Source organism: Schistocerca serialis, chromosome 5 (assembly GCF_023864345.2).
Source record: "Schistocerca serialis cubense isolate TAMUIC-IGC-003099 chromosome 5, iqSchSeri2.2, whole genome shotgun sequence".
Classification (NCBI taxonomy): Eukaryota; Metazoa; Arthropoda; class Insecta; order Orthoptera; family Acrididae; genus Schistocerca; species Schistocerca serialis.
In genome coordinates this window covers 122362213-122376030 of record NC_064642.1, presented here as the reverse complement: position 1 = coordinate 122376030, position 13818 = coordinate 122362213, and the positions used below count along the sequence as shown (strand labels likewise).

Genomic DNA, 13818 nt, shown 5'->3' with positions numbered 1-13818 from the left:
TATTGCTAATACCTGTTTGCCAATTCCTTGTTAATCCTCTAGTGTAGTAAACTATCTACAGATGCTTCTTTTAGTAAAGCATTAGATGCTTACATTGATAATGTGAGATAGAGATAATTGTTATTGAAAGCATAAATGCCATGTGATTTTTATCTTATCCCACACACATGTTAAAGTGAACAAAAAACGAATTTGAATGTTTCCTAGTGGATTGAAAAGGTATGCTGGACTGGGACATGAGCCAGATCCTTTGCCTTTCCCAGGCAATTGCTTTACTTACTGAGCTATCCAGGCATGACTCACATCCTACCCTCATAGCTTTACTTCTGCCAGTACCATTCCCCTACCTTCCAAACATCACAAAAGCTTTACTGCATATCTTGCATAATTAACACCCATGGAAGAAAGGATCTTGCGGAGAACTGACTTAGCCTCAAACTTGATGATTGTCTCCAAAATGAATTTTCACTCTGCAGCAGAGTGTGCAGTTTGGAACTTCCATGCAGATTGAAATATTATTATGGTCTGAGACTCGAACCTGGAACCTTTGTCTTTGCCTTTCGCAGGCTATTGCTCTACCAACTGAGCTATCTACACACGACTCATGACTCGTGACCCTTGATATATAAAGGTAGAAGGAACATCTAACTACTAAATAGTAGGGCTAATATATCAGTGAAAATAATTAGCGTTTGAGAATATAATATAATTACTAGATATAAATCTATTCACCGTGCAGCGCCAGGAGAAAAAACGTAGACAATTTATGGAAATATGCAAGCTTTCAGACTCAGTGGCACCCTCTTCTGACAGAAGGGATGAAGAAAAAGGACTGCCAAGGCTTGCAAAACAGGGAGAGTTGTAGAAAAGTAACCCAGAACCATGGATCAGGGGAGACTTATTTGACAAAATTGCAAGTGTGGTCAATTCCCCTGACCCAGGGTTCTGGGGAAATGGGGAGAGTTATGGAAACATTTCCCAGAAGCCCAAGTCAGAGGAGATTTACCTTCTTATACTGTCGATAAGTGTCCCCCGACCTGAGGTTCTGGGCAACTTTTCTGCAACTCTCCCATTTTGTAAACCTCAACAGTCTTTTTCCTTCATCCCTCTTCCTTCCCCTTCTGCCAGAATAAGAAGCCACTTACGCCAAAAGCTTGCTCATTTTCATAATTTTTTGTGTGTTTTCTCCTGCTGCTTCTTAGGGAGTAGACTTTTTTATCTGTCCATTTATATTGTACTCAACAGTAGAGTGAAAATAAAGAATAAATCTGACAAATCTAAGAACATGACTATCATGTGTGAAGCAAAAGTAAATGTAAGTGGTTAAAGACAGTTATATGTCAACAGTTAGCCAGTAAAGTTGCACAGTAATCAAAATCATGGATAATACAGTAGGGCAGAATCAGGCTCGAAAATCACAGTAGTGGTAAGGGAGCCAATCACAAGCTATAGATACAGAAGGTATTGGGAATACAAATATAGGTGAAACTATAAAGTGTATAGGCACAGAGAAAAGAAAAAGAATGGATAAATAATGAATTAGAAGAAAGTTTGTATTGTTATTCTGCTATGCTACAGTTGTTCTGTAATAAACTTTTTTCATCTACATTATTTGACCAATTCTAAGAACAGTTTAATTATTACATTGCAGATTTGGAATAAACGTTTTGTAATATAAGTTAGATTAAAAATAGATTTGCTTTCATTTTCTCATATTAGTTTCGTTTATTTCATCTTTACAGATTCATAATGAGATGTTAGGAGCACTAGACTTCCTGAGATCTGTATATTCAGTTTTTGGATTTACTTTTCAACTAAGACTGTCTACTCGACCAGAGAAGTTTCTCGGAGAAATCAGTATGTGGAATGAAGCAGAGAAGGTAAGAATATGTTTCTTAATTTTATCAGAAAAGTTTATAAACATTTTGTAAATTCATACATTTTATTACTGCTGTTACAATTTCAGCAATTGGCAGAGAGTCTAAATGCTTTTGGTGAACCTTGGAAGGAAAACCCAGGTGATGGGGCCTTCTATGGTCCTAAGATAGACATAACAATAATGGATGCATTACGGAGGTCACATCAGTGTGCTACCATTCAGTTAGATTTCCAACTACCTATTCGATTCAACTTATCATATGTCAGGTAATTTTTTTGTAACATTGAAAACTATAGTCAAGTTAACAAAGTATGTTCAGTGTTCATGCTTATTTTAGCCAATTCTCAAACTTTAAGATGATAGTCAGACATAACAGAAAACGAATCATTAGAGAAGTTTATAGTGCTTCACTATTTTCAGTGAGTCAGGTGATAAGAAGAGGCCAGTCATAATTCATCGTGCAGTCCTCGGATCTGTAGAGAGGATGATTGCCATTCTCACAGAGTCTTATGCCGGGAAGTGGCCTTTTTGGCTGTCACCAAGACAGTGTATTGTTATCCCTGTTGGTCCGTCAGTAGATGACTATGCACACAAGGTAAGCTAACAACACATCTTTTTTGCTGTTTCCAAATGAAAGAAGCTTCAAAATGCAACCAGATTCAGTTAAAATTAGAGATGTATCTTACGTCTTTGGGCATAGAGAATAGAAATACATCAAGCCACACGACAGCTGAATGCATAGGCTACTTAATCCACCAGATAAATATCATCTAGTACTCTTTAAAATTCCAAGATTTTAGGTAAAACATTGAAGTTAACCATCCATTGCTCAATGTCTATAAATGCAGAAATACTTTTACATGGGATTTGGATAGTATTTGACCAATATAAAGCCTTCTTTTATTATCTGTGATCAGTGAACGCAACATATTTGGCTGACCTCAGTGACTGCAAATGGCAGTGATTGTTATAGTTTCAAAATGGAGAAAGCTCTTGGAAATGGTGCCAAGTGATTTCCATTTTTGTAATCCTCATTTTTTCTCAGTATGAACTCAAAATATTTGCTTCAGATATTTTATACAGTGCCTAAGTGGATGTAAGAAGGTTTATTTTGTAAGTGCTTTGTTATTTTAGGGGGGAAATGATGAGATCTAAAGTTGATAGTTCTATAGTAGTAGCTATAGTAGAGAGTATAGTAAACAGTCTAAATGTGAAAGAATTCTCATGTCATATTTGAGAGTTACAAATGTAGATGGGTGTCAATGAAAATAATCTCTTTCAGTATAGTGTAATTGAATAGATAAAAATTATTCTCACCAAGCAGTGGCAGGAGAACACACGTATAAAGGTATTAAAGTTTGCAAGCTTTTGGAGCCAGTGGCTCCTTCTTCTGACAGATGGGTTGAAGGGGAAGGAAGAGTGCTGAAGCAAAGGATTGGTGAAGTTTAGGAAAATCTGTGTGTGGGCATTGATTTTAACCACTGGGAAAAGTTGCAAATTTGTGCCAGAGCAGGATTTGAACCTGCATGTCCTGCTTACTAAGCAAATGCGCTGATCACTGCGCCACCCAGACACAGTGGTCAACGCAACTGTATGGGCTACCGTAGCATGCCTATAATCAGACCCAAATTCTCAACTTAGCCACACACTACTGGTGTAGTGCCCCTTGTACATTATCCTCATTACTGCAGTATTTCACCGATTCCCATAAGAGATTGAGCCTGGCGTGCATCTGCACTTAAGAGATTATTGGTCGTCTCGCCTTAATTATATATATGTGGTGTCTGAAAGAACAGGCACCACATATAAATAAAATATATTTAAAAGTCAGTCGGTTTTCCATTGTTATTCAGAGTGTGCAGGTAAAGAGAAAGCAGAGAAGTTTCAATTTATGCTGTGATTTGATATTTGTTTCATTTTTTCAACATGAGGAAAGAAATTCACTATTTCTCATGTAGTGAAAAGTGGAAGTGTGATAACTTATTCATTCTTGTTATCATTGGTCTTCATTCTCACGGTTGTCATAGTCAAAGAGCAGCTCAATCATAGTTGTAGGAAATCTTTCCATTGTAAAGTGCTGCTTTGCATCAAACAGTGGAAGGCCTCTCAAATGCGCATACTCTTCAACAACTTCTGCCTTCATCAATATCGGAGTCCAAAGATCGAAATCTGCTCAACATCATCTGTACTTGACCAATATTGAATATTCATCTGCCCCAGTAGACCGCACCTGAAGGCAAAGTGAATCCTTGCTACTTGTGGGCAATTATCACCCAGCTCAGGGTCAAAGGCAGTTGAAGTCCCTTGATTTTTGTCTTTCATTTTCCATCATAATAAACAACTATAGATTTAATTGCATAAAGATGTTTGTCATTTGTTGAAATGTTGAAAGGATCGTCAAAGCAAATGAGAACTTCCAGAGCTTGTTAACCTTCATAAAGCTGAGCTTGATGTGTGTAGTGAATCTTGACAATTTCACCTAATGTGCCATTGATGAGACTGGCAGTAACTGAAATGTTACCCTCCACATAACTCAGGTGCTGGCAGTGCCTTCCTGATACCAAATTCCTCATCTGCACCAACTCCCTAAGTGCCCTTCTTGCTATTGATCATGTGTATCTAGCCGAGAAGTATCTTCAGTTGATTCACGATACCCTTTTCCACTTACATAGGCAGGGAAAGGATGTGTCATTCTGCTGGGTATTCAGGGTAATGAAGCAGCAGATCCAGCAGCTGCGGATACCTGTTTGGAAGTTACAGTTTCTTAATTTGCTGCCCCTGTCCATGTAGTTAGTTACCTTGCTATTGAGACACATCATCATGCTTTTGTGTAAAGTGGAGTGCTTAGGGTTGGGGAGCAACAAGCTGAGGCCCAGGAGATCAATAACATGACCATAGAATTCCTCATTCAGGCCACTGCAATGGGAGCAATTACTTATAATGCCTCTTCAACAGGGCACTGTCGTCTGACACATGAATTCCTCCTTCGGAAGGAAGACCTAAAGGTATGAAATGCTTGTGATATACAGGTTTCTGTATGCCATGTTGTAACTGAAAGTGTTTTACACCAAGCCATGAGGCCCATAACCCTTTAACCAGTTGACCTTCCCTCTATTTTAGGTGGTAATGAATCAGATGTGGTTCGTCTTTTAAACTTCTGTGTGATGTCTGGTCTTCTCAATAGTGTTGTTGGTAGAAGGGTTTAATGTGTTTCTAGGTGGTTGCTTCAGCATTTATTTTCCAATTGATTGTGCAAGCGCAGTTCTTTTTTCCACTATTGTAGATATTGTGTGGTTATAGGGTATGTATTTTATTTTGATGTTTTATGTGAAAGTGTGAGTGAGAGAGTCCCAAGATCACTGTAGATTCCATTTTAAAATGTATGTTCTGTTGCATGCTTCTAACAACCGATAACCACAGTTGTACTCTTTGAATTGACTACAGGCACTGATGATCTCGTCGCTGAGTGCCCTATACATACCACCACCACAACCACCAACTTGGGTGCAAACTACAATATCAGAGTAAATATTGATGGGGCAGACTTTAAAAGCTTTTCCAGCCAGTTCTTCAAGCCCCTGCTGGTTCCATGAACTGCACTGTGCATTTGTTGGATGAATGTGAAGCAGCTGCTACTCACTCTCTGATGTCAAATCAATAAGTGCATGTAATAACTCAAGAGGGTAGTTTTCTGCAACTGACAAGTCAGTGAAGACAGGCGGAACTACTTCCAGTTCTATTTTGTTGAATTTCACTTGAGAAGTAATACGATGACTGATCAATGATTGTTAGCATTTTGCACATTATTTTTCAGCATCGTCATTGACAGACAAACTGTTATGTACCATCAAAAATCCTTTTGTTATCTGCACACCATACAAAAGGACGTGCAAACATTTGACGACTGAAAACACGACAAGACTGGTCAAGTAAGCGTCAGTGCGTGCAAAGAATTTTCTCGCTACTATTTCAGGTCATTCCTTGCTCCTAGATGATTTTTTCCATTCTTGGTCCTTCTCACATGCTTCTCTGCCTTCAGTGTTCTGAAAGATCATCCATGTTTACTTCGCATATTTGATGGTCAACCACACTTACACACCTCAGGTGGTGCTTCTGACATTCTATAGTCAAGTCAGTGTAAGAAGACCCATGATAGTTAGCAGTGCTGTCACCAGTTTTCAATTTTGAAATGATAACAGCTGCAGGAGAAACAGTAGTCATCTATAGAACTGCAACAACACTGAGACATTACCATATAGACATTTACAGAATTGCTTTCCTATTGTGGTCCCCCCCCCCCCCCCCCCCCTCAAAATACGCTGAATTCAGTATGCGGTTCGAAGGAAGCAATTTTGATTGTTAAATATCACTTCGATGTAACTTTTCAAGTGCAAAATGCCTAGGCTTTGAAGAGCTGAACATTTTAGCACTTCATTTACATAGGTAGCAACAGCATTTCATGAAACATTTCAATTCTCTCTCAAATCACTAAACTTTTCTTAGATATCATGATTTCGTTTGCACAGTTAAATCTTTTCCTGCAAAACTACACCTGACTGTAATCTATTTGGTGCCCCATTTGTCCATTTTCCCCTCCTTTGTTTGGCTATGAAAATTCAGACACGAATCCATAGTCTATTTTCCTTCAAATAACTCTTTAAGTTTTTCCTAATTATCCAGATATTTTTCAAGCAATTAAATATTTTTTTCTGCAGAACTAGATCTCACATTTGTCAGTTTGTTACCCCATTTGATATTTCTCACTCTTTGTTTGGCTGTGAAAATTTGGACAAAAATCTATTGTGCAGTTTATAGGGAGTCATGTTTTTGTTACACACAAACATTTGTTTTTTGTTACATACAAACATTTGTTTTTTGTTACATACAAACATTTGTTTTTTGTTACATACAAACATTTGTTTTTTGTTACATACAAACATTTGTTTTTTGTTACATACAAACATTTGACCGAAGAAAGACCAGGTTTTCTTTTGTCCAGCAAATGAGACGAAAGGCCAAAGGAAATACAATTATACAATGAATAAATAGAAATTTAGCGAGGACCGTCCAACTCGTTACGTCTTGCTTCCTGATTGCTCTCTCTCTCTCTCTCTCTCTCTCTCTCTCTCTCTCTCTCTCTCCCCCCCTCTCCCCCCCCCCCCGCCCCCCCCCCCCCACCTCTTCACCTCTACTAAGTTTTCTTTCTTCAGTAAACATCACCATGTATGTGTTCTGGCCATTGTTAAAAATGGTCAAAATGTTTGTGCAAATTATATAACATTACAACACATTCAGTCTGTTTAAATGTATCAAAGGAAAATTCAATCAGAGTACTAATAAATTATAGAACAGAATTGGTGACCAGTAATTACTTTGAGGTGGTGAAGTGTAGAATACTTTTGATAGGCGTGTATAAAAATGTAAGTGACACACTGTGTAACTTTGTGAACTAACGGTTCCTTCCTCGAGAAGGGTGAGATGGAGAAGGATAAGAAAGAAGGCACTCAAGACCCCAGGGTGAGAGGTATCCACTTGTAGTGAGGACTAGGATGAAAGGAGAAGTGTCAGAGATGGTATGTTGGTAAGCACTGTTAAGTTTTACAAAATGTTATTGGAAATGACAATGGACATTGAAATGTGTGGTCGCACATATCTTCCTTTCCTTGTTTTTTATGGTATCTTAATTAGGTTTGCGTCTGTTGACATATAGTACTGCCCCTTAGAGGCTTGTGCACTACATGTATTGTGATGCCTGTTCATTATGAATGTCAGTGTTACCTTTTTCTTATTATTGTCTAATGCTAATAACAGTGCCACCAAAAAATTTATTGTATTTAGTTCTTATATGGATTTGGGGAAATGTTGCTGCCACATTAATCATATCCTTTTATTTAAAGGTGCAGAAAGAGATTTATAATTCAGGCTTCCTGTGTGATGTGGATGTAGATCCAGGTGATACAATGAATAAGAAAATAAGAAATGCGCAATTGTCCCAGTATAACTTTATTATGGGTGAGTATACTTCTATTGAAACTAGAAGTAATTGTATTTGATTGTAACAACTTATTCACATCCATTGTAAAGCTTTGTCTTCGAAAAATTGTGATTAATGAAACCTTAGATACCACTCTGTAAACTGTCAACCAAACTGTGACCTTTCCACCTAATCTAGACTTTGGGCAGTGCTACAGATCATTTTGTCGCCACCACAAGTAATATTTCATATTCACATTAGTTGGCTTCGCCAGTTCACAGTTAGCTTGTCACCTTTCATTGTAACTTACACTTTGGGCTACAATACATACTTGTATCAGTCTGTCATCACAACATACATTCCAAAAAATAATATATATAAAAAAAAATTGTCAGCGTTCTGTTCTCTTTCTGTTTGCACGCATATGATGTCATGCGACACAATACATTACGTCACAGGATGAAGCCAGTGTCCGGTACCAAGGGGTTCAGTTGGCCCAAAAATTGTACACTTTTTTCCCATAATGTGATATCATTAAAAAGGCAAAAATATGGAATGCGGCCAAAAATTAACATGATCACATGTAAATGGAAATGTAGTTGTGCCATGGGTGTGATATTTAGTGAAAAGAGAGAAAACGAAACTTTTGGTTGACTTTTTACTGCATTCTACACCGCCCCCCCCCCCCCCCCCCCACACACACACACACATTTTTTTCTCCTCCTTGCTAAACTACCTCCTCACACACCGGTCATCTTTACAATAAGAATACTGTGTAAGGTGCATCCTTGTATCTCTTGTAGGGATGTCTTCAGACAGCTGTTAGAGTTGTAACCTCATGGACAATCATACAGGGTGTTTTTAAATGAATATCAGGGTTTTAATGCTTTATAATATTTATTAATTAAACATACAGTTATAAATGATATGTCAAATGGAAGAGCAACTCAAACCGTTTTACCAAGAACCTTACAAATGTTCAATGTGAGCACCACATGTCACATGGCACACATAAAGTCTATAGTCTTCCCAATTTCTTAATTCAGGGAGGTCTGCTGGCAGCAGAGGCACATACACACAACCCTTGATGAAGCCCCAAAGGAAAAAATTGCATGGCGTTAGGTCGGGTGAACGTGGAGGCCATGCAAAGCAAGCCCTGTCATTGGGCCCCTCGTGGCCTATCCAGCGCATGGGTACTATGAAGTTCAACCAGTCGCGTACTTTATTATGCCAGTGAGGTGGCGCACTGTCTTGCTCGAAAATGAAGTTCTCTGGCTCATCTTCTGGCTGAGGGAAGAGCCATTGCTCTAGTGTGTCAAGGTAAGAAGTGCCAGTTACAGTAGGTTCACCAAAAAAGAAAGGCCCAGAAACTTTCCGCCAGGATACGACCCAAAAAACAGTCACTTTAGGGGAATCTCGTTGCATTTGAACCACCTCATGAGGATTTTCTGAGCCCCAGATGCGCACATTGTGAGTGTTAACATGTCCACTAAGGTGAAAGGTCAATTCATCTCTGAAGACAACATGATGAAGAAAATCTTCGTCATCATGAAACAACATTTCGTTTGCGAAGTTGGCATGTAATCCATGGTGTGGCAGCTTTAGAGCCTGTAATAACTGTAATAAACAGTAAGGACATAGTTGTACGCGTTTTCTTAAAACTTTCCAAACAGTCAACATGGGAACTTGTAATTCACGACTAGCCTTCCGGACTGATTTCTTTGGGCTATGAGTGAACGACTCTCTCACTCGCTCAACAGTCTCTTCACTAACTTTTGGTCGTCCTGTGCTCTTCCATTTACAAAGGCAGCCAGTATCTTCAAATTGATGATACAATGTACGAATGTTGTTATCACTTGGAGGATCACAACCGAACTTCAGCCGGACCGCACGTTGCACAGTAACTACAGATTCGGTCTTTGCAAACTGCAAAACACAAAGCGCTTTCTGTTCACTAGTCGCCATATTCGCTTCTACCGCTGTCTAGTGGATTGCAGCGTAAACATTGCACATTGCACACTGCGCATGTGCACTGGTGCCAAACACAACTGCTTGAGTTGCTCTTTCATTTGACATATCATTTATAACTGCAAGTTTAATAATAAATATTATAAAGCATTAAAACACCGATATTCATTTATAAACACTCCGTATATTAAACCCAAATCTTTTCCCCATGGATAGCTGGGTGCAGTGACAGCAGCCACATAGTATAATTATCATCTCATGAAGTTTGTTGTTGGCTCTAACTACAGTAACTGGCAAACATATAACATGGTTGGGGGGGGGGGGGGGGGGGGGGCGGCGGGCATGTTGTCATACTTTGTGTGAGCAAGATCGTTTGTTATACAATCCAATGGAACAGTGATATAAATTATCCCAGACTAAAAGATCATGATTTGTAATGCACACTAACAGAACCAGAAAGTTTACGTATGCGGACACTGAGGTCATACTTGCCACATTATTATTCTAAAGTAACATCAGAAGCAGTGACTGTTATTGACTCTGTAGAATGAGATGCCTGTTCCACACTAGAAACTAGCCCTATGTAACCTCCATGTGAACATAAACATCATATGTTGCTTGCGACACAAGCCTCACTGGAGAAGGAAGTGCCCGTGTTATGGCAGACAAAGACCTTTGCATGAGCACTTTTATTGTGGGGTAATTCACATCACTGTTCCATTTGGCTGTATAACAAATGATCCCACTCACAAAAATTGTCTCCCACCATTTGGCAGCAGTACACTAATCAGTGTATTTTGTTATGATCTGAAGATTTCTTTTAGATATGCTGAGGCTAGTAATCAATAAAATTATATTTGCAGTCATGACTATTGAGGATTTTTCTGAATCCACAGCTTTAACCCAGTAGACTGCTTATCCCCAGAAATGACCGTGTCAGATAATAAGAAATTCGGGAGGTGTGGTGCTCTAATCACCTTCTGGCCTTCACGGTTCAGATTTTTCTTGGTTTACCTTGTTCCAGTTTGGCAAATCCAGACATTTACCTTGAAAAGGACGCTTTCAATTTTCTTCCCCCCATTGGTGTGTTATTCAATTTTGTACTTTATCTCTCTTGACCGCAACATCAATGGAACATCAGTCCCTAAACTTAATCACATATCTCCTTCTTAAACAGAAAATTATCAACACTCCCCATTATGCAATCGTAATGTGTTCCAGAAAGACTCAAAAAATCCAGCCCCAAACCAGCTGACCTGAAGGTCAAGTAATAACAGTAATGTTTAAAAAAAGCAAAGATTTGTTGTACAATTGAAATAAAATTCCACAATTAATTTGTATGTGTACAGGCACATTACTACCAGCTTGCTACACCTTGAAATCCCATACCACAGAACTGTAGCATGCCGTTAGAGAAGCCAAACAAAAATGGCCCAGTCCATTGATAAAGTGGAAATTGTTCGAGGGTGGTCATAAAGTTTTATACTATAATCCTGAAAAAAGAAGAGTCATGTTTGTTTGCGTATGTACAATGTATGATCAAAAGTAATGGGAATTTCCATTTGTCTTAGATAATCTTTATTAATCAACATCAACTTTATCCCCTACAAAGTAATCCTCCTCAGATATTATACAGTTGTGCCAACACTTTCTCCAATCTTGGAACCACTTCTGGAACTCACTTTTCGTTATGGTGTTCAGCTCCTTCAGTGATTCTGTTATTTTGTCAATGGTGGCAAAATAGAATAGAATGGCAGAGGGCCATGTCTGTTAGGGTGTTCAGCTCCTTCAGTGATTCTGTTATTTCGTCTTTTTTTTTAGCACTTAAAAACACGTGTAACCTTGGGAACTATCAACAATAAGATAATTATTCAAAACAGTTGAAAGTGCAAATATACATCAGGAATGTGTGTACCAATAAGGTAAAAACCTATTTTTTTAAATTAGATGTATAAAGCCTACAAAATTAAAAAAATGGTGGTACTTTTTGGTCACATCTTGCATGACTGCAGTCCTCATATCCACTGAAATCCCTGCGCTGCAGTATTGTATGAAACCCCTAGAAGAGGCAAAACAATCCTGCAGCCTATCTCATCTGTATGGTGGCCTGCACCATTTTGTTTTTGACTCTTCTAGCAGTGTGCTATAATGCTGTAGTGGAGGGATTTTAGGGGATATGAGGTCACACATGCAAACAAACAAAAGATTAATTATATAAATCTCCCACCCCAAACTGATAATTACAAGGTGCATTCAAGTTCTAAGGCCTCCGATTTTTTTTCTCTGGACTGGAAAGAGATAGAAACATGCGCATTGTTTTAAAATGAGGCCGCGTTCATTGTCAATACGTCCCAGAGATGGCAGCACTGTACGGCAGATGGAATTTTACCGAATGAGAACTGTTTTAAATACTTAAAATGGCGACGTTTTCCTTACTTGAACAGCGTGCAATCATTCGTTTTCTGAATTTGCGTGGTGTGAAACCAATTGAAATTCATCGACAGTTGAAGGAGACATGTGGTGATGGAGTTATGGATGTGTCGAAATTGCGTTCGTGGGTGCGACAGTTTAATGAAGGCAGAACATCGAGTGACAACAAACCAAAACAACCTCGGGCTCGCACAAGCCGGTCTGACGACATGATCGAGAAAGTGGAGAGAATTGTTTTGGGGGTTCGCCGAATGACTGTTGAACAGATCGCCTCCAGAGTTGGCATTACTGTGGGTTCTGTGCACACAATCCTGCATGACGACCTGAAAATGCGAAAAGTGTCATCCAGGTGGGTGCCACGAATGCTGACGGACGACCACATGGCTGCCCGTGTGGCATGTTGCCAAGCAATGTTGACGCAACGACAGCATGAATGGGACTTTCTTTTCGTCGGTTGTGACAATGGATGAGATGTGGATGCCATTTTTCAATCCAGAAACAAAGCGCCAGTCAGCTCAGTGGAAGCACACAGATTCACCGCCACCGGGTAACCGCCAGTGCTGAAAAAATGATGGTGTCCATGTTCTGGGACAGCGAGGGCGTAATCCTTATCCATTGCGTTCCAAAGGGCACTACGCTAACAGGTGCATCCTACGAAAATGTTTTGAAGAACAAATTCCTTCATGCACTGCAACAAAAACGTCCGGGAAGGGCTGCGCGTGTGCTGTTTCACCAAGACAACGCACCCGCACATCGAGCTAACGTTACGCAACAGTTTCTCCGTGATAACAACTTTGAAGTGATTCCTCATGCTCCCTACTCACCTGACCTGGCTCCTAGTGACTTTTGGCTTTTTCCAACAATGAAAGACACTCTCCGTGGCCGCACATTCACCAGCCGTGCTGCTATTGCCTCGGCGATTTTCCAGTGGTCAAAACAGACTCCTAAAGAAGCCTTCGCCACTGCCATGGAATCATGGCGTCAGCGTTGTGAAAAATGTGTACGTCTGCAGGGCGATTACGTCGAGAAGTAATGCCAGTTTCATCGATTTCGGGTGAGTAGTTAATTAGAAAAAAAATCTGAGGCTTTAGAACTTGAATGCACCTCGTAAAACTTCATGACAGCCCTTATGCTGCAGACTGTCTTCCTCTCTTCTCCCCAGAAACTGTGACTTGTTTGTATTAATTCCTTTTTTGATTCAATTAATAGATGTAGACTGAGGTGACAAAAGTCATGGGATAGCAATATGCACATATATAGATGGCTGTAGTATCACATATATGAGGTATAGAAGGGCAGTGCATTAGCGGAGCTGTCATTTGTATTAAGGTGATTCAGGTGAAAAGGTTTCTCACTTGATTATGGGCGCATTACAGGAATTAATAGACCAAAACGAATGCTAGTTGGAGCTAGATGCATGGGACATCCCATTTTAAATGGTAGGGGAATTCAGTATTCTGAGATACACAGTGTCTAGCTTGTGCCAAGAATATCAAAATTTTAGGCATTATCTTTCACTACAGACAACGCAGTGGCCATTGGCCTTCAGTTAACAACTGAAAGCAGT

The 13818-nt window shown here is 39.4% G+C and overlaps 1 protein-coding gene across 9 annotated transcripts in view; it reads left to right on the top strand.

Moving 5' to 3' along the window:
• Nucleotides 1–13818, top strand: part of LOC126482300 (threonine--tRNA ligase 1, cytoplasmic) — a 206930-nt gene that overhangs the window by 143663 nt on the left and 49449 nt on the right. For all 9 annotated transcript variants that reach the window (XM_050106325.1, XM_050106319.1, XM_050106324.1 and 6 more), the window contains 4 exons: nt 1743–1880; nt 1967–2145; nt 2300–2474; nt 7777–7891. In XM_050106325.1, the coding sequence (XP_049962282.1) occupies nt 1743–1880; nt 1967–2145; nt 2300–2474; nt 7777–7891 (607 nt within the window). The remainder of the gene's footprint in view (nt 1–1742; nt 1881–1966; nt 2146–2299; nt 2475–7776; nt 7892–13818) is intronic.